At 41.6% G+C, this 22324-nt stretch overlaps 1 protein-coding gene across 1 annotated transcript; it reads right to left on the bottom strand.

Annotated features, from left to right (window-relative positions):
- Nucleotides 1–3559: 3559 nt before the first annotated feature.
- On the bottom strand, nucleotides 3560–16624 carry LOC308306707 (xin actin-binding repeat-containing protein 1; the record flags this gene model as incomplete). Its single annotated transcript, XM_080751750.1, has 6 exons — nucleotides 16503–16624; nucleotides 16321–16396; nucleotides 11905–12050; nucleotides 9929–9967; nucleotides 5493–9274; nucleotides 3560–4679 (listed from the first exon to the last, which is right to left on the bottom strand). The coding sequence occupies exons 1-6, from the start codon at nucleotides 16620–16622 to the stop codon at nucleotides 3560–3562; spliced, it is 5283 nt and encodes a 1760-aa protein (XP_080607876.1). The 5' UTR covers nucleotides 16623–16624.
- Nucleotides 16625–22324: the final 5700 nt, after the last annotated feature.

Here is a 22324-nt window from a genome sequence, read left to right on the forward strand (position 1 = left end):
CCCTCCTCCACACACTTGCTGATATTCATTTTCAGGTGATTTGAATCTACAGTATGACAAAATGCTATATGATGATGATTATTATTATCATTATTCAATTTAACCCATTAAGACCAGGAACACATTATTATTTTAACCATTATTATATGCTTTAACTATTAAAAAATAGAATATATACAAGCTTGTAGATCTGCTATTTTTGAAAAATCGTGAAAACGTTTTTTTTTTTTTATATATTTTGACTTGATTCTACAAAATGCCTTCTAAATCCTTAGGTTTTTGAAATAAACGCATGTTTCTATCATCAGTGGTTTTCAAACTCCAAGGACCCCTGGAGTTATGTATTTGGCCGTCGACCCCCATCTCGAAAAATATTATGTATCAGGGACCCCCAAGAAGAAAATATTCCAAATCCAATATACAAGCTTGTAGGGCAGCACCAAGCTTGTATATCTGTTATTTTTCAATAGATAAAGTATATCTTGGTCATGACATTTCCATACACAACTTTAGCCATGATGATTACCATATGAGGTCTCGAGGGTTATCTGGTTGTCATTTACAGCATTTAATAGTTGTGTAAATCTGAATGTGTGCATCACAGCAGGGCGTCTCCACAATGGTTTTGAGGTTTCGGTCATCGTCATGTCTGCTAGGAACAAAAGAAGACGTTATTGTAGATAAGTTACCATACTGTATACCATTTTGGTTACACTTGTGAAAACACTGAACCGCATGTCTGTAATGGATTATAAATATAATTTATGTATAATGTATTACTATACGTATAAGCACTCATGCAGTAAATACTCTTAATGCTTTGTTTTTTTGGTCGTCGTGCTAATTAATTCCTCCCCACACACATTTGTGTTGTCACTGTTGTATCTTGCATTATTATAAACAAACTATATTCTTATTTTTAATTTTTAATATTACTACTGCATGCCATTCAGACTTTTTTCTTTTTATAATGCATTTTAATCATTATAATGCATTTCAATGTGACTATAAGTCACTATAACTGGTCATTGGTCACGGGTGCTTTAAGTAAAGTGGAAGGATTTGCATTGAATCAAAACATTTCTTCCTACACCTCTAGGAATGTCATTACTTTACTTTGAGTAAAGCACCCAATGACCACTGATATAGTGACTTAGAGTCACTTTATAATGCTTTATAACAGTGATTATAATATATCATAAAATGATGTATTACAACAATGAAAATGATCACACTCAACCATTACGAAATATGACACTTGACGTCATAAGTTATAAAATGCTTTATAATGTGCCATGATTGTTATAAAGTATGAGTATTTGTGAGTGCTTATAACTATTGATATCCAGTTTTATGAATAGGATAATGTATTTATGTTTATAATGCATTATGGACATGGGATGCATAGCAAGTATTGCCGTAATGACTTTAAAAGATACATGGTGATCGTGGTAACAACTGTAACTAATACCTGTACTCACTGGTGGTCTAACTGAGCAGGTTTAGAGGACCTATGCCTCAGATTCAGTGCTGGTCTTCAGAAGCCAGCGGTCCTTGTGTTGGGTGCGGCCAAATCCCTCATCATAGTTGCCTTTCCTTCTGAATAGCTGCTGGTAGTGAAATATGCAGTAGAACTCTCCGTAGAGAGGTGCATAACTGCGTATGCTACAACAGAAAACATCTGAGCTCAATCAATTATTTTAACCACTTAAACCGCTTAGTCTTACAGAAGACTTTGACCGTCTACACCAAAATCTCTTTACCAAAAATAGCAGATCTAGCTATTTTTCGGCTGGTTTGTCACCACCAGAATAGGCATGCAGGGTGTCAAGTGGATAAGATTTGATTCTTCAAGCTGATTATGTGGGTTTATGAAAAACAATCTTGTGAATTTTTGAACGTGTTTAGATATATTTGCTTATTTTGAAAGAAACATATGATTTGGATTAGATTTAATTGAAACAATCAATTATTTCATGCTGTATTTTACTCCTGAAAATGTATGCTACTATGGCTGTGGATGTAGAGGTGTAGCCAATCTCTGGTTTCACAAAGGAATGACCAAAGGGTGTAAATGATTGATGATTCAAAGATGAATGATTCCAGGTGATTTTGTTGGTACTTATGAAGGGTAGAATATGCTAACATCTCACCTCAGCTTTTTCTTACAGTGTTTACAACAGAAACAGTTTTTGTGAAAAATGAACTTGTCTGCTGTAAATTTCTCCATTGGATAAACTGGTTTCAGGCATGCTGAACACACGTCTTGAGCAGATTGTTGAAACTGAGGAGAAGAGTAAGAAGTGTGTAAAGGATTGAACTGTATGCAGTGATTGTCAAATTTTTCAGGCCGTGACCCCCCAAAATAATCATATTTAAACTGGGGACCCCCCCCCCATCCTGATAATCACGTATGTAGGCGTAGTAGGCAATTTGTTTGACTTGGTTCCACAGATAAATATTGTGAAAATAGGTAATATATAAGCTCACAACGCCTCGCTTGTAGATAGACTGTTTTCTAAATGTTTGCCTCTTTCTTATTTGTCAATTTGGCCAATGTTTGACCAGTTTTTTATGTTTTTTCTTTTCTTTCTTTTTTTAGGTATTAAAAAGGTCTTAAAAGTCCTTAAATTGACACTTCACTGTCATCTGAGAACCCCCACCCAAATCATGTGGCGACCCCCCTGGGTGTCTCAAGTAACCCACCGGTTGAGAACCACTGTTGTATGACAACAATAAGTTGAAATAAAATAACGACAAAAAAAAACTAAAATTATAATTGTAACAAAGTACATGTATTTAATTTCAATCATACGTAGTATCTAAACAATACAATACAACCTAAAAACATCTCCCACATTTTGCATGAAATAACCATAATATCCAGTTCTAATCAATGCAATAGGCCTACATGTCCACCACTTGAAAAACCTTATCAACAAATATCTATCAACTATTTTTTTATTGGAAACATTTTCAGTGGATTTCTCAGTGAATAAGAGTTTGACTCGCTGTCGGGTGGAAACCTCTGTCCAAAACCTTTTCTTTAAAAAAAAAAGATTATTACTGTTTTACTCTAAAATAGTGAAAACTTGTCACATGCAGATCTGCCATTTTCTTTTCAATTTTATATATTCTTAATCAGTTTTTTCAAATAACATTTCCTCAGTTTGCTCAAAATAAAAATTCTTCCACATTCTCTAACTGTGTAGACTTCTTGTAAATTAAGTAATGCAGATGTTAAACAATAATTTAACTCTTGAGAGTGTAAAATTAAAGAAAATGGAACTTTAAGAGTCCATTTGGTTTCATTTTAGACTCAACTAAGAGTTAAATATCTATAAGGGTCCATTTGGTTTACAAACCATCATTTAGCTGGGGACCACCTGGAATCCCCTCAAGGACCACTGGTGGTCCCTGGACCAGTTGAAAGTTGAAACATGGAGATACAAGGTTACTTTACACCCAACAGCAATGATATTCAAACTTAGGGTTTGTTGTTGATGGGCAGCCTGACCTCTGGATATGTATGTAGTGACCTGATTTGTGGCCAGACTGGTCACTTCTGAGTCGTGACAACAGTGGAGATTTTGGATGTGTAAACCCCATTGCCGGAGCCATCTGTCCTCTCATAATTCTCTGTTTTGGTGCCTGCCACACTGTTGCCGTCGTGATCAGTCTGCACCTCCAGGACGCTGACCTCATGTTTAGAGTGTTTGTTTTGCTTTTGACCGCCCTTCCTGGGGTCCCGCTTTTTGCCTTGAGCGGCAGAGTTGCATGTCAGGGTCTTTGTTGAACGGAATTTGTCTGGTGTGTTTGGGCCATGTTGACAGGGTGGATATGTTGCGGAGGTCTCTGGTGTCACTACCTGTGTTTTATCATTCTTTCTAGCAGCAGATTGGATTTGGATAAAGGCAGGGGAGGATGGAGGACTGGCGTGTGGATTTGGACCAGGTACCTCTGACCCTGGCCTCTGGTCAACCTGCAGACCTGTGACTCTCTGAGTGGTAAGGCTTTGATGTTGTGTCTGTGATGTTGCAGTTCTGCTTGATCCGATGCTAATTTGACTAATATTACCAGAAGTCCCTAGGGACTGTTTAAACAGGCCAGATAAGCCAGCAATGTCAGAGTCAGATTTCAAATTAGAGACGGAGCGAAGTGCCTTCTTAATGGCGTCTTCAATGTCCACTAGTCTGGCTAAGGTCTGTTCTTTTAGGTTCATGATTTCCTCGCTAGCTCTCTCTAGATCTCCGAAAGCGTGTGCCATCGATGACATGCTTTCAGTGTTCTGTGGGGGTGCCGTCTTGACTCTGTGTTCCACCTTTGCGGCTTGCTTTGGTTTCTTTGCTTGAGAGGTGACGACCCATTCAGGCACGTTCTCAAACACGCTCCGCAGTGAGCTTACGTCAACGTTGCGCGTGTCCTGTTCGATCTCCTCGACTTTTGTCAGGATGTTCTGCAGCTCCTCTTGCTTTCGTAAATTGTCAAAGATCTCCATGGCTGCCGTCATGTTTCCTCTCATGATCTCATCCATGTGGACCGACAGCCTCTGTAGTCGTTCATCCTCCGTCTCCATTCTCACCTTCTTTTCCCTCATTAAAACTTTTTTACTTGTTTGTATTGAATTACCTTTGTCTGTGCTGTTGTTAGTTGATGTGTGCTCATGGACGTTGGGTTTACTGCATGTGGTGGGACCGGTATAAACGTGTGGTTCCGCATCAGTGTGTGTGAGAATAGTTGAAGTATCGTGTCCAGATGAATGTTCAGGGATTTTGTTCTCATTTTGGGCAATTCTTACTCTTTTAGGTTTTACGGGAGCAATCTTGAACTGAACATTCTTCCCCCCTCCGAATTTCTTACGTGCTTCCTGAAAATCCACAGGACACTCCTCTACAGCATTCTCGTCATCTTTGGCTGAATCATTCTGGGGAGATTTTTCTTCTGATGTAATAGGCATGCCCTCTGGTTGGCTAATGTTACCCTCATGCACTAAGCTGGAAGCACCACTTATTCCTTTGCTGGAGGTTAACTGAATCTCCTCAGACATCTGTATAGCTTCAATCGCTGGCTGATTTGCGTCAGATTTTTCACAGTCAAGCACATGTGGACTTGATTTTGTTGTACAGTCTGTTTGCGACAAGCCTTTAGTAAGTGCATCTTTATAAGACATTTGTCTTGTAGGTAATGATTGAGGAGGTTGCTCCTCTTTTGATTCTTTTATTTCTACAGTCGTAGGACTGATATGAATTGAGTTTTTCAATTCATTATTTGCATGGTTTGGTTTTAAATTTGCAGGTTTAGGAGGAATAGCTGGTTTTGCAGCAGTAACCCCCCTGCTCATCTTGGAGGAGGGTCCTGTGGCTGACACAGGTGTTGTTTGACTTGGTGTCTCTGCAACTGCTGAACTGAGCTCTTCAGTGGTCAATTGGCCAAAATCGGGACAGGGCGCTGATTTAGATTTGGTCAAAAGTTCATCTTTGTTTTTAACAGACACAGTTTTACATGTTTCTTTGTGGCATTTGGAGGAGCCACGGTATATCATTGCCGCTTTGAAGTCCCCTTTGGAGACGTTAATGCTGGACCTCTCCAGGGAATCCAAGGCTGATTGGAGATTACCAGGTACAACCTCCTCCTTATCTTCTTGATGCAGTTCTGTCGCAGCACTCTGCAATGACTTAATGGCTGCTTTTAAGTGTCCTTTCTGAACTACCTCTGTGCCCTGTTGGCCTTCAGCACATGTGTCACTGGCTGAATCGGTATCTGTACCTGCTGAACTCTGCTCTTCAGTGGTCAGTTGGCCGTAATCTACACAGGACGCTGATTTAGATTCAGTTTCTGCTAGGTTTTGAATACACACTGTTTTACAAGTTTCTCTGTTGGATTTGGAGGAGCCACGGTATATCATTGCCGCTTTGAAGTCCCCTTTGGAGATGTTGATGTTGGACCTCTCCAGGGAATCCAAGGCTGACTGGAGATTACCAGGCACAACCTCCTCCTTATCTTCTTGATGCATTTCTGTCGCAGCACTCTGCAAAGACTTAATGGCTGCTTTTAAGTGCCCTTTCTGAACTACCTCTATGCCCTGTTGGCCTTCAGCACACGTGTCACTGGCTGAATCTGTATCTGTACAGTTTGTCTCCATATTCTCATTTTGGCTGTTGGTGTTGAACGTCTTTTGTTTTTGCTTGTCACTAGGGGAAAATCCTGCTTGCGCTTTGGCGGCATTTGCTACCTCAACATCCCTCCTCGCTACAGAGGCTTCATGAAGCTTTGACAGTTCTTTTGCCTCATTCGTGGCTTGCTGGAGACTGCAGATCGCAGCCTGGAGGTGACAGAGTTCGTGTTCATCATCTACCACTTGTTGCTGTTGGCCCAATGTTTCACATGGTTCTGCTGACTTAGATTCGGTCGAAAGTCCAACTTCGTTTTCAGCTGGGTTTCGAGCGGACATCGCATCCACTGTTTTGCACGTTTCTCTGTGGGATATTGAGGAGCCCCGGTATATCATAGCTGCTCTGAAATCCCCCCTGGCAACGTTAATGCTGGATTTCTCCAGGGAATCCAAGGCTGATTGGAGATTGCCAGGTACAATCTCTTCCTTATCTTCTTGATGCAGTTCTGTCGCAGCACTCTGCAATGACTTAATGGCTGCTTTTAAGTGTCCTTTCTGAACTACCTCTGTGCCCTGTTGGCCTTCAGCACATGTGTCACTGGCTGAATCGGTATCTGTACCTGCTGAACTCTGCTCTTCAGTGGTCAGTTGGCCGAAATCTACACAGGACGTTGAATTAGATTCGGTTTCTGCTGGGTTTTGAACACACACTGTTTTAGAAGTTTCTCTGTCGGATTTGGAGGAGCCGCGGTATATCATTGCCGCTTTGAAGTCCCCTTTGGAGACATTGATGCTGGACCTCTCCAGGGAATCCAAGGCTGACTGGAGATTACCAGGCACAACCTCCTCCTTATCTTCTTGATGCAGTTCTGTTGCAGCACTCTGCAATGACTTTATGGCTGCTTTTAAGTGCCCTTTCTGAACTACCTCTGTGCCCTGTTGGCCTTCACCACAGGTGTCACTGGCTGAATCTGCAGCTTGGAGGTGGCCGATTTCATCTTCATTGTGGACAACCTCCTGACCATATGAGAAGACAGGTGTGTCACATTTTGAAGAAGGCTCCCCCTTTCCTTGTGCCTTGCTTTGACATGTGAGTCCAGGAGAAAGCTTTGTAGAGTAAAGAGCATCACTGCGAACTATTGGTTTGGGTTGGACAGGACGTGGATCTGCAGAGAACATGTTTCTCAATTTCTTCACATCCACCGGGACCCATTCAGGATTGTCTTCCTGATGATCTTCTTGTCTGGGACAAGTCTCTGTGTCATCTCTCGCCAGAGCTTGGGTCTGGTCAGGACAGGGTTCCTGTTCCGAGGGTTCGGCCTGAAGAGTTTTCAGATACTCCAAATCCCCCTTCTCAATGCAGCTACTGAATAGTTTCACATTACCCCTCATGTTGGCGTCAGGCGTGATCGACACCGGACAGCCTTGGTCTTGAGCATTGGCCAGAAGGCAACTTATGGTCGATTTAACGTCTCCTCTTACGTCTTGAATGCCAATTTTGCCGTCATTTGTCACTGCACTCACCGCTGGTTCACAGGGTTCAATGCCACATCCTTGTGGAGGAGGGCAGTAACCTTTCACATCCCCCTCAGCGTAATGGTAGAGGGAGTACACAGTGACTTCGTCCTCTTGAATTATCACTCCTTTTTTCAGGGAGTTGTCTTGGTAGAGAATATCCTCAATGAGCTGAACTGCATTGACTGTTTTGAACTCTGTATCTTGCTTGGCATTGAATTGGTGCTGGTGGACAGGTACGCCCACCGGAGTGAACGCTACATTCCCTTCCTTATCCTCCTTCAGGTAGATGACGTGTGGCTTCAGGTTGGCCCTTGGCAACAGCTGGAGTATGAAATTATTTGCCCCGCCCTCTGCCACCTCATCATATTGTATCTCTGGCCCAGTCTGGGATAGCCTATATTTAGCCTTTGTGGCTATCATTGTCTCGTGGACCTCGATGACTGACCCATCTGAATGGATGGCATTGAAGTGATAGAGAGAATTCAGCGTTTGGTTTATCCTCTCCACCACCGTTTCCATCTCCTCCCTGTTCTGGTGCATGATTTGATGGAATGGCATGGACTCAAACAGGTGTGTTCTGTTCTTGACCTGAGCCTCGCTAGCCCTGTTGTCTACTGCTGGGTCACCATAGTGCGACACACTGCTCTGGCCCTTTGTTTCACAGTTCTGTGGTTTTTCTCTGTTCATGTTTGTCGAGATAAAAGGGTTGTTTTGGAACAGATCTGCACTTGTTTTTATTAAATCAACTGTTTCCTCAAAGCCCTCTGTTTCCTCAAAGCTATCCCCAAAGCTGTTGGGAAATCTCACTGACTGATCCTCAATCACAGGTTTGGCAGCTGGAATGCCTTTCTTGTGTTCATGATTTTCATAAAAAGTTTGTTTGGAACCTGAACCAACAACATGGATGCATGGCTCCTGCTTGTGACACTGCTTTGCCGAATCAAGGTTTTCAACCGAGACACTGCTGTTCTCTCTGTGTTGTTTCAGTTTTTTGCCCTTCTTCTCAAACTTTTGTTTCCTATTTTGCACTGCCCCTGTCTCATCCTCCACTTTGCCCTGGAACGCGCTGCTGTCGGAACTTGGTTTAATGTTGTCAACAGATTGACTCTCAAACATCTTTCTGGCAGACCGAACATCTATTCTAACCATCTCCTCGGATTCCGCATCGCGATCGTTAGTGGAAGTGTCCCTTTGGGCATCCTCTAAGGTTTCATTAGTCCTCTCATTCTGAGCTGGTGTTCTTCTAACGTCCCCTCCTTCCACTGTTCCTTCCTCCATGTGTGTCTTGGTGGCATGGGGAGCCTCTGTCTTGCGCATTTGCTCAAATAACCAGCGCCTGGAGAGCACCTCTCCCTCATATCCAGTTTCGGCAGCTGTTTGCTCTAAACTCAGGACCTCAGCCAGCTCCTCATCCACCACCCCGTCCAACGTCTTCAGCTCTGGGTGAGTGTGCTTGAGGAGCCTCCGCAGTTCACACTTTTGCCGCTGTTGGTAAAACTGCTCTTTGGAGGGTTGCTGGGGTGGCATGGAGTGCAAGGTGGGCTGGACGTGTGTCCCAGGGACATGTCCAGCAGCTCCTGGCTGAAATCTGCCCCGTTGAGGTAGAGGAGCATCCTCTTTGATTTGCCTGGGGTCATCTGCCATCTTAGGTGAAGAGCAAAATGGTATAGTCATCGTTGTGCCTTTTATGTCGCTGTCCAATAGAGCTCATGCGCAAAATGGGCAACCAAGCGAATTAGAGCCATGACTTACCATATATGTGAATTGGTTCAGCCAATATGCATTCCACATGCATTCCAAGTGAGTTAGTTGCACTCCAAGACAAACTGCCATTCCACTTATATTCTAACATATTGTGTTAAAATAGTTCATTTTCAATGTTGTAAAAAAAATAAACAGGCATAAATAATGTAGGTGCAAATATTGTACAGTAGGCACACAAGTGCAATATTGTACAGTAGGCATACAGTATGAGGGTATGCGCATGCATAAAGTGAATGGCAAATCGAGTGGCAAAGTGAGTTTAACGTTGTTTCATGCAATCAGATAGGACTTTTCTGTTTGGATGTATAGGATGTCAAGGCCAGAAAGTAGTTTTTTTTGCCACTCAGTAGGCGTTCCTGCATAACTTCCCGGAAGTTATGCGGGATGATAATGTCACACACATACCCTCTATTGTCTACTTAGCCTACTTCAAAGTAGAGTGGATGATTGTGACAATACCTCAATACACAGACCAGAGGAAATCACCAAAAACATGCAAAACCATTGATCAAATTCTGCACACCATTAGCTTACCGTTACTCTTTTCCCAAATCCAGATGAGTGATTCTGAGCCTAGAAGGAAACAAATCATTATCTCAGGTCATGTGTAAACCATAAATGAGCAATGTTCAGAGTGAGGCCTTCAGCCAAAACTGGACTTGTAATACTGTAGCTCATCATGTGTCTCCTGTAATGGGATGTCAAAGTGCATATTCCTCCATAGATAATTAACTACAGTAAAGTGCAGCTGTGCATCCGCTTTATCAGACTCGTTAGCACATTGAGCTTGCAGAAGTGTGTAGACGAGGACTCTTCAACGTTTTTCAGGCCAAGGACCCCCTAGCTGAGAGAGAGAGATGAAGCCCCACCCAATACATAGTGTAGATAGATATGACAAACAACAAGTACCTTGAGTGAGTGAGTGTGTGTGTGTGTGTGTGTGTGTGTGTGTGTGTGTGTGTGTGTGTGTGTGTGTGTGTGTGTGTGTGTGTGTGTGTGTGTGTGTGTGTGTGCGTGCGTGCGTGCGTGCGTGCGTGCGTGCGTGCGTGCGTGTGCCCGTGCGCACGTCAATTTCAATAAGATTAAATATCATTTAATTATAAAAGTTATTAAGAGGATCTACAGCAGTGATACTCAAACTCAGGCCCGTGGGCCAGTTCTGGCCCGTGGCTCAATTTTGACTGGCCCACCAATCAATCAATCAATGAAAAAAATATATAAATAAAAGAATGAAGAATGAAGATATTATCTTATCTTTAGACTAATTACATTACTATTATGAATAATCATCCGGGAAGGGGAAACTGTGTGCACACATTCAGAGTAGCAGCAAAGATGAGCCTCAGCGAGCGCCGAAAGGTTGATGCCGAGAACCGGCACTTTAACCCGAAATGGACGGATACTTTCGCTTTCATTTTACCATCTCATGCAAAAGTTCTTCTGGCCCCTGGCCCCTTGCCATTTTTGTAATGTAGCCCACAGGTCCCGCTATTTGAGTATCCCTGATCTACAGTGTCATTCTCACTTGTTAGAGCTATACAGATTCAGCAGACTGTGGTAGTTCAATTTCAGAGTTGGTTGGACCAGAGGGGTCAGTAAAGAGGACTATTACCCAAGTGTGTATTAACCATAACAGTTAAAAAAGAAATAGAACATTGACAATAGATAAAATTACGAATTCAATGTAAGCCATTGACTCATTCGGCCTGGGTTACAACAGGCCTGCGGGAAGGAGGGTGGGAAATCAGCTGATCATATTTGAGATATGATCTGCAATGTGTTGCAGATGAAACGTTTTCATAGATTTCATGGATAGTACTCAGACTTTTTTGATTCATGTTAATGTGTATTTTCAGACATTTAACCACTTAAACCCTCAATACTTAGTAACTAGACCTTTCACTCTGTACTTGGTCTACTCTTTTTCCCTCTACACCAAACCTCATTGCCGAAAATAGCCGATCTACTGTGAGGCGTTGTGAGCTTGTAGATCTGCCATTTTTGGCTAAAGTTAATTTCAAAATAGGGATGCTGGCGTTCAAATGGTTACTGTAAAAAAACAAAAGTCCTATCACTCAAAGATTTGGCGGCCCCCTGACCCTGTAGTAACTCTGAGGACCTCTTAGGGGTCCCGTACCCCCTGTTGAAGACCACTGGTGGAGACTATTTTGTCTCTCTTTGGATTTCAAACCACACGTTAATTAAATGTCATTAGCACTTCAATGTGTACAGGATTTTAAGAGCTATTAAACATTCCAAATGCATGTTAGCTGATAACGATTGTTATGGTCTCTTATTACAATAAGATACAAACAAGAAAACAAGAAATACATAATTGTAAAGAGTTATGGATTAATCTAATCCACAAGAGTATTTATTTCACTATACGCTATTCAGATATTTGCCCAAATAACTGTTTACCTGGAATTCAGGGATCACGTACAAAAGACAGAGAATATTTGTAGCATGAGACTATACGTCAAAAAAGGCAATAGGAGACAACTACTGACCGGTTTTAAGAGGCTATCTCTTGGTTCTGCGGCTGCCACCTTTGACAGATAGAGAGCAGAGATGGATTTGACTGAGACGGGCAATTTTCCGCTGGCCTGGAGGAGGGAGCTGTCTCTGAAGTCTGCAATGGACCTCCTCTTGTCCTCTGCAGAAACATATACAGTAAATGGAGTAAGTCAACAGCAGTGGTGGAAAAGGCACTCAAATGTTTTACTTAGGTAAAAGTATCAGCACTGCAATGTAGAAATACCCTGTTACAAGTAAAAGTCAGAAATTCTGAATTTACTTGAGTAAAAGTACAAAAGTATTGGTATCAAAATGTACATAAAGTACCAAAAGTAGAAAGTACTCATTATGCAGATTATCCCTTTCCACAAGTTTTCAAATCAAAATCAAATCTATACAAATCTTTTGAAAATAGCAAATCACATTCCTCTTTACATTCCTTCTCTGGCCAGGACTGGGACTCAACTGTTTCAACCTGATCCCTAGTAAGGGTATACGCTCTCCATTCAGACATGTTGCCATTCAGACATAATTGTCTGAGTGGCAACACTTCCATTGAGGTTAGGGTTAGGGTTAGGTATAGGGTTAGTGTCGAGCCTTCAAAAGCTCCAGTAAGTTGATGACGAGAGTGCCCGAATACAGTAGGAGCACATGCACATCATACCAGTGTTGTAATTGTAAAGTAACTAAGTATATTTACTTAAGTACAGTTATGAGGATTTTTTACTTTACTACAGTACAAGCTCACAACACGTCACTTCGCGACACGTTGTGAGCTTGTAGATCTGCTATTTTCAAACATTTTGTTCTTTTAAAATCTCAAAATTGTACTTAAGTACAGTACTTAAGTAAATGTACTTAGTTACTTTACACCACTGGGACTGTAGCTCTTTGAGATGTTTCAAATGTAAAGTACACTATAAATACAAATAATTATCACATGGGCTTTGTTGTCACTGTGTAATGTAGTCCATTTTGTCTGCCCTAGATTGACAATGAAAAGATTTAGAGTAGTTCATTTTCAAAGACAAAAGACAGCTGCCTCATGTCACGCGTATTTTAAGAGACGGTCATAAGATCATGTGATTGAGAGGTATAGCAATAGAGTTTTGTGACTATGCAGATCATGAAAAGGCAATGGCATAAACAACTCTAACCTATCCCGATGTTGACAACCGAACCGATGACTACGGTTCTCATGAGTACACTGTGTAGTAATTTGTCAATCAAAATAAGTTGTTGTTGATTTTCATTACACTTCCAAAGCTGATCTTCAACAGCTGCCATGAAGGCTAGTTATAAATGTCCTGCTAGTGGAGTAGTGGGGCTGACACTTGACTCCACTGACACATATTTAGATTTAAGAGGATAGGAAGGCCTCAGCTTAGCATTGAACAACAACGGCAGTGGCGGAGAGTAACTACATGTATTCAAGTACAATTGAAAATACTCCAGTAAAGTAAAAAGAAATCTGCTCCACTACATCTCAGAGGCAAATATTGTACGTTTAGTTTGAATGCCAATACTTGTAGACCTTTACTCAAGTAAATTTTGAATACCGAACTTGCACTTGTAACAGACTATTTCTACAATAGGGTATTGACACTTTTACTCAAGTAAAACAATGTGAGTACTTATTCCATCACTGAACAATGGTAAACACCCGTCTTTTAGCCCTTTGTATACTAAAGAGATGAGTCAAATGTCTAATTAAAGACCTCCTGGAATTGTGAATCATTAAGTGTGAATTAGGTCACGCTTAGTGATGTCAAAACCTCACCCAGACAAAAGCACTTCCTTCAAGAAATGGAATTAGTAATTAACAATTTAGTAATCTATACAACACATAGTACATTGACATAAACATAAAAACATATAATGTGTTATCATAATATCAATGAATCTAATGTATACGAGACAAGTCAGTTCTTTATTTTTTCTTCTATTTTTATAAAAGCTTGTTTGGTTGGTTTTGTTTTATGGTATCCTTTTTATTATTTCTTCTACAAATACACACCTGTAAACATCATGCTTATAATCTTACAAAAGAACACATGCCATGAAACACATCCAGGCACGACGCAAAGCTTGCTAATATGAATCTGTACTCACAGAGCGAAACGTCTCCCAATCCCTTGTTTCTATAGTCTGTGGTCTCTTGGTTTGAATCAAAGCTGAAGTGTAGAGGTGTCTCTGGTCTTGAAGTACTGTGGTGGGTCTAGTACAGTATGTCTAGAGTAGATGATCTTCTCTAGTCTCTTTCACTCTTTCTCGGTCTTGCCCTTGTTCACCATGTGGATGCTTTTACAGTCATCCCTGTTCTGGCAGACAGCTGACCCTATCAACCCCGCACCGCACACTCACGCAGGACTGGCTGGTCATGGCAGGTTATTTCTGTCCCAGACTCAAGTCAGAGTGCAGTGTTGCCACGTTCGCTTATTATGAGCGACTTATGGGCTTCTTTTTCGGTCAAGTTGCTTGTAAATATTGGTAGTTACGGGTGCCGGGTTGCTGTATTTTGGGCTTGTTTCTAAAGTGTACTGTAAGTGGGGTTGCTTCCACATTTTTTTGATTATTTAAACCAGTGGTTCTCAAATATGTTCATGTCATGGACCCCCAAATTAATATGTACTAGTCCTGTGCCCGGGGGGGTGCAATGAAGGATTGAATGTAGTGTTTCAGAAGTAATGTTGGAGAACCCAGATCGGTGCCCGTTGGGCAGAATAGTCACCATTGCTGTTACCATGGTGGCGACACTATTTAGTATCAGTGATGTCAGCATGCTCATCTCCAAATCTGGGCATTGTTCCAGCAAGAGTATGTGGCTGTTACCCATCTCCAAGTTTGGGCATTGTTACTCATCTCCAAATTTGGGCATTGTTTCAGCATGCGTCTGTTACCATGGCGGAGAACATTGTTTAGTATCAGTGGTGTCAGCATGGAGACAGACGGTTACCATGGCGGCAAAACTGTGTAGTATCGGTGATGTCAGCATGCAGATGGTCAGAAAGACATTCGCTAAATTAATAGTTAGATTTGTCCCCTAAACCCCCATCTGATCTTTTGTTTGTGCCAGCGGGAGCCCCATACCAGATTTGTGTTCTTTCATATTATTCCACATTTTATTTCAAGAGTTTTGGCGTTGTGAACTTGTAGATTGGCTATTTTCAAACAGCTGACATATATATGTTTAAAGTGTTCATGTGGCCTTCAGTCACCTCTTTTGGGCTTGTTTTTCTAGACCTGGTTACTTATTTCTCTGACAAAATAAGTCTGGCAACGCTGCTTGAGTGGCCCGGTATGCCCACATGCAGCAGGTTGAGTCAATCACAGCTCCCTGGCCTGCACTGTCATGGTGTTGATAAGATTCCTCCTCCTACCCTCTTAGACTTTATTTTGGTTGCATGGCTCAGTGTGTGACATGCAGTGTTATACCAGGTCTGCTTATTATAAACCACTTTGGCCTTGTTTTTTTTCTGCAACGTCGCTTTACAGTAAATATTGGTAGTTATGAATCGCAACTACCATTATTATAATTCTTTTTTGTGCTTGTTTCTAGTAGTAGCTGCTTATTTGGGATTACTTCCTCCTGCTCTTTCATGTCAATAGTCTCGCGTGGCCAGACTGTTGCCTCCGCGATTTGGTCAAATGCTCCCGGCATACAGTCTGGTAAAGGGAAATAGAAACGATGAGTGCGAGATGAAGCGGAAGTGAAGCCCCCTCGTCACTTCCGTTTCAGTCTCACATCGCACACATTTATCATTATATAAATAAAAATCATATAAGCATGTTTAGCTTGCTGCTTAGCAGAAATGACATTTTAAAATATATTTTCTTGAACGGTAATGCACGTTTCCATTACTCGCCGTTAGGGAGCTGCTGTTCCAGACTCTATATAGCATTCAGAGATTGTGGAATAGTCACATCATGTCAAGGACCCCAGATTAATTTGTATTTGTCCGTGGACCCCCATCTGAAAATATTTTGTGCCAGGGACCCTCATACAAGATGCGTTGTTACGAGCGTTCAAAATTATTCAAATATTTTACGCATTTCTTTTTTTTTGAAGGATTTTCAAGTAGCCGATGTAGAGTGAAAAAATTTGGCCTAGTCACTTCTTCCTTTGGGCTTGTTTTCATAGACCTGGCCGCTTGTTTAACTTGAAAAATCTGGCAACACTGGTTGGCAGTTGGCGTTGTTCAGCCTAAGATTAGTGAGGCGCATCATAACAGCCACAGAATTCCTTTGCAATGTAATCATCTGCGGTAATCGTCCATTACCGTGCACAATGATTTATTTGTCTTTTCCCCATAACGATACAGTATATACCAACTATAATACAGATAACAAACTGATATAACAAACCAAAAAATTATAATTTAGAAGGCATTAGATGGTAGGTTACTCACCAGATTCAAATGCAATTTTTTCAAAATCAACACCACCTATGGTCCGTCTCCTCTCTGTTCGGGTTTTATTCACCACCTAGATGGTGACAATTTGGAGAGACAGAATGCTACTTCCACTATTAAATGTATTAATTAATGTATTGATTATTCCCCGTCAAAGCCGCTAACAATAACCAGTTTACCTTCAGTGTTGCCCCATCCCCTTTAGCATTGGCTTCAGCATCATCGTCGGGTGTGGCAATGGAAGCACCAGCAGATGTTAGGCCTCCTTCCCGCTTCTCTGTGGGGGTCTCGTTCCCCATGAATTCTCCTTTGGTCTCTGGCGTAATGTCGGTAGTGTTGGGTGGCGCGGTGGGCCTCGCGGCTCTCATGGTGGCCACCGGGCGCGGTGTGTCACGCTTCGACTCAAACAGAGCCCTCAGGGCCCCCGTGCCCCCACCAGAGCTGTGTTGTTGTAGGCTCACCATGGACTTGCTGCGGGTCAAGTTGGTCTTGACCAGAGGAGGACATTCCTTCTCCCAGTTCCTCAGCAGGGGAGCCAGTGTTGTATGCTCTGGTTTACCTGCCAACTGCTCGCTCACATTGGGAGACGACGTGGTGGTGGTGGTGCTTGTTGACTTCTGGGTTGTCTAGTGGTGAAACAATGAAACCATACATATGCCGGGCCAGCAACACTATTCTTTTTCTCCTCATTGTAAAAGTTCATTTTGGATTTTCGATATTGGCTTTTTTGCCAATATCTGATTTTCCGATATTGTCCAACTCTTAATTTCCTATTACGATATCACACTGATATATGCAGTGTTCCTTTCACCAAAAGTTAAATATATCACATATCTAATAAAATAAAATAGATATACCCATAATATCAATATAATCAGACCTCACAGATGCACAACAGACAGTAAAACAAACAAGTTGATTCTTCTGCTGTAGATTTTTGTTTAGGTTGTTTACCGATATAATATTATCTAATATCTGCCAATAATATCGGGAGGCTGATAATATCGGACATCTCTATTTGTCCCTAATAGGTAAAGGAAGAGTTTTAACCTCTTGCGGCGCTGGTTTCAGCTTTGGTTCCACACAGTTGGTTGAAGATACATCAATTGGTCTGCTCACTTTCACTGCTGTTTGGTACCTGATGACATGTGAGAAGACATAATATCACAACACAGTCATCACACTCCCAGTGAATACATTACATAAAGGTCAGACTGGTTGAGGATGGCCAGTAGTTGTCATAATAAGTAAGCCTTGCAGAGCCATGCATGTGGCCCATTCTTTGAGACACATAGCCAGGTTTTGACCAATAAGCACCTTTGTTTGAGTCTGTTATTTGAACAAGGAATCACGTGACGTTGATCTACCCGTATAGTGTAGACGTGTAGGCAGAAGAATAGGGCTTTTGGATTGATCTCAATAATTGTATAAATTCCAAACTTGACTCCTCTCTTAGATTAAATATTCTGCATATATTATTTGGACTTACAAATAATGATAAAATAAATGTAAAAAATGTATATTATCAACCTTCTCTTAATTCTTGCTAAATTTCATATTCATAGTACCAAATTTACCAACCAACCTCCAAATATTGTCATATGTCATACTTAGAAACATTAAAACATTGTACAAACACTAAAGCTATGAAAACCAGAAGAATCTGCGATGAATATATTGCCTAAAGCAGGGCAGGAATTTCATGGCCATCGTTGCCCTTCAGTTTGGCCTTGTGCCTCTCCAAAAAATGGCATGCCCTGAGGCCACAGTGGCCTTAATGCCCCAGCTGACTGTACCTCTTTCTCCTCTGTCCTCCCCCATTGTCTCTTTATTGTCATCTGTTCTAGACACCAGTGTCTTGTTGAGTCCCCTTTCTAAACCAATCCAGTATCTTTGTTTTGTGCAGGGCTGAGCATGGATCAGATTGTAAATACCCATGTATTATTATTTCACAGCAGACAGATATATCTACATATAACATTTAAAATCATCCTTAAATTCAATTAATTATTTCAACTAGCCCTTACCCGTTCAAAGACATGAGCTCCAAAATGATGTGCAGTGTGTGGGTTATGGGATGTGCACTGTGCATACAGTATATGAGGGATGGAACGTAACTTTAACTGGTGCTTGCATGATAATATGTAGGAGCATCAATGTAAGAAATACCCGTTTCGTTTAATGGCTACCCTCCCCCCCCCCCCAGCCCGCCCGCCCACCCGCCCGCGCACACACCCGCCTGCCTGCACACACACGCACACACACACACACACACACACACACACACACACACACACACACACACACACACACACACACACACACACACACACACACACACACACACACACACACACAGAGAGAGAGCTGGTTAAACATGTTGCCTCATACTAGATGCAGAATAGATAGTAGATACACCATAAAAATGCTAATATACAGCATACGATTTGTGAAAGTGACAAACGGGCTTCACAGTTATGTCAGGTGTGTTCATATGCTTATGGTGATGCGATTTAAGATCAATTGCTCCAGCCACTGAGGAGAAACGCTGTGACAGACACTCACTCACTCACTCAGACAGACAGACATTCGCAAAATTATAGTATAGATGGACTAAAATCTTGTTTTATTTTATGGCCTTCCTGCCCTGGCATTTGGCATTTGTGCTCTCAAATAATGGACAAGTAGCCTTGCCCCTAAAACATGTCTTATTTTTACAGTAACGTGACTGCTTTTTGTTCTGTTCTCTGTATAGGTACTGTTGATATTTTGTCTACAGTATCTCTTGTTTCTGTAGCGTTAAGCGGCTTGAGGTACAGTGCATCCCCCAGCCATGATGTACAAGTACACACCCTGGACATGGAAGGTATTGCATGTCGTCCCTGACCTTGCATTCAGTAATGTAGGTTATATTAAGTTATTTGGTCACTATTGAGAAACAGTACACTAAATGACCTGTTGACCTATGATGACATGTCAATGTAGTCATTTACTGGGAACTTCTTGACTGGGAGGTCAGGAGGTTAGAGTCTCAGGAAGGGGAAGTGTCTGGTTGAGTCATCATTAGGAAACATTAGGAAATGTGCCCATGTAATCGCATGTCTGTTCAGTCATAAATGAGTTAAGTCAGCATAGCATATTGTGCAATATATTATATCAAGCCCTTGAAGTGGAGAACCACCCATTTTCAATATTGAACTATGTCATTAATATACCTTTGAGTTGTTATGTGGAAATAAGAAAAAAGTCCCCCAGCCCTTCTGTGTTGCCTATACTAGAACTGGAGGATTGATTTTGGGGTTTGTATTGTAAAGTACACCGAGGTGATCACGGTGTAAATGGGTAGTTCTCCCCTTTAACAGTCATTATTTAATTTAAATTTGTGTGTTGAGTGCTTGAGGAAGGTCTACCGACCGAAACGTTGCTTTTAATAAATTTATACTTGGAACCTGCAAGTGGCAGTGTGCGGGTGTATTTTCTTCATTGAAGATTCATTCATTCAACTACTTTGTGACCGACGCACCTGCTTGAGAGGAGCTACTGGGTGTGCGACAGTCTTCTCTTTACAAAAATTTGTGTGTTTAAAAAAAGAAAAAAGTCCGCAGGTTGATTCTTAGTCAGGGTGGTGGTCCCTGCTTCACAATAAGTTGAAGATCCCTGGTCTATAAGCATGACCCAGCCAGGGAATCAAACCTCCAACCTCCCGATCGCAGGGCAGACAACCTAACCACAAGTCCTCTGAGCTGGTAGTTGCCATTTACATGATATAATGATTAAGATGATGTTTCTCTTACCTAGCAACAAGCTGGGACACAGATGTCTTCCGGTCTCTAAGTCCTGCTTCTGTCCAGACGGGCGCGTCACATGATGAGGCGACACTTTTCAGGGACTGCGTGCGTCTCAGGTTGCTCTTCCAGTCCATGGTGGCTCTCCTCGCTGACGCTCCCAGTACAATTTACTGGCAGCCTCAGCTGTGGAATGTAATGATTCCAGTCCTGATTAGCAGTGGTTTTCAAACCTTTTCATATGTAAGGTCCATTATTTATTTGGCATTTGAGCCAAGGACCATGCACCATTTAATGAGATTTTTGTCCATAATTATGTATATCCATGCAGTATTGATGTGATCCCATAGGAGAGATAAAACGCAAACATTGATAAAAAATATACATTCCTCAAGCTCACAACAGCTTGTAGATAGACTATGTTTGTCAAAGAGATTTGGTTGAGGGGGGAAAAAAAGTCTGTATCAAGTACGTTCTTTACAGGTCTGTTTTACCAATAATAGAGGTTTTTAAGTGGTACCGGATATGCAGCTCTGCAATTAAAAGGGGAATTGATCCCAGTGTGCATGAGGGACAATTTCACGATAAATTAAATATGATTATTGTTGATTGATTATTGTGAGGGTTTTTTATCATGATAAACTAAAACGATTTTTGTCCCATTCATAGTCCTGTTTATTGAAAGTAATGCATAAAGGATCACTGTACAGCTCCAAAATCAATGGATATTCTATAATCACTGATATGAAATATTGAGCACCTAACCACTGAGGTGGGCCACATGGGCCATACAGTATGGCTCTGGACTGGTTGGTTCCCATGAAGTTAACCACCGAGGTAATGCGATGATAACGAGATAAAAAAATGATCAAAGTCCATGTGCCTGGCAAGGCATTTGATTTCATAACATTGATTATATTATTAATTTAGAGCGTTACCTTTTGGATCAGTCAGTCAGAGCCTGTGTCTATTCCAAGTGACAACCAGAAGAAGCCGCTCTACACTACACATATCACAAGATTCACACACACTGTAAAAACATATGTGACCAAAGTCCTTGTTCCTTGTTCCTTGTTAATTTTCTGTGACACGATGGATAATGATCTATCTATGGGGAATGTCTGGGAAAAGGCCAGCAGCAATAAGCCAGCAAACAAATGGCAAACAGCAGGACATAAATCGTTAATAGATCATTAAAAGTAACGGAGCGATAGTATAATTGGGTCTCTAGAGATATGTAGAGGTACAAATGCACTGTCCCACTTAGGGGACGAATGGCTGAACCTACAGATTTGTGTCATGGTCCCGGACTGTGTGTGTGTGTGTGTGTGTGTGTGTGTGTGTGTGTGTGTGTGTGTGTGTGTGTGTGTGTGTGTGTGTGTGTGTGTGTGTGTGTGTGTGTGTGTGTGTGTGTGTGTGTGTGTGTGTGTGTGTGTGTGCGTGTGCTGCTGCAGAGTGCACAAAAAGTGACATAACAGCAATTATGCTTGAAAAACACAAATCCATCATCAGAGATCAAATTAACATTTTTATGTGGAACTGAAATGTTTTTATCCTTCTTTCATTTTGCAAGACCAATTTAGAACTAGAGAATTGCGCTCAGTAGAGCTTAAATCTCCACCAGGCAGCATGCTATAATAATAATAACCACAACAATAATAGCAATGTAGTCTATGCAATTACATTTCTACCTACAGCCATTAAGGAGTGGCAATTTGTGCTAGTAGTATCTACTGTCTTCTTCCCTCCAGAGGTGTCTTAATGCATGCAGGCTTACCAGGGTTTACGCCTCGGGTCAACAAGGTCAAGAGGCCTTATGAGCTTACATGTTTTTGTACATATATATTACACATTTACATATATAATATGTTTGCCCCGCCATCATAAACCTTAGCGGGACAGGGAAGTCACGGAGGTTTCCACATGAGTAGCTATGATCAGAGCACTGTCATGTAACCAACACGTCATAGGCTATCTGTGTTGTGATCATATATCACAGATCAGTAGGATCTGGTACTTTTACAGTGTCAGGCTGTCAAGCATGTGAAATATTTGTATCCTAGCGATGCCCAGAAACAAATAGAACAGAACAGAATGAAGAGTATATTACAGGCTATTCCGGAGTATCTGTCCTGGGTAGAGAGGTCCCAGCAAAACATTCACAAACCCTCTAATCTTCAATAGTAGTTGTAATGCCCACACATTTCAATGTGTCG

Source organism: Nannobrachium achirus (assembly GCF_963921795.1).
Source record: "Nannobrachium achirus genome assembly, chromosome: 21".
In the NCBI taxonomy this organism is placed as follows: Eukaryota; Metazoa; Chordata; class Actinopteri; order Myctophiformes; family Myctophidae; genus Nannobrachium; species Nannobrachium achirus.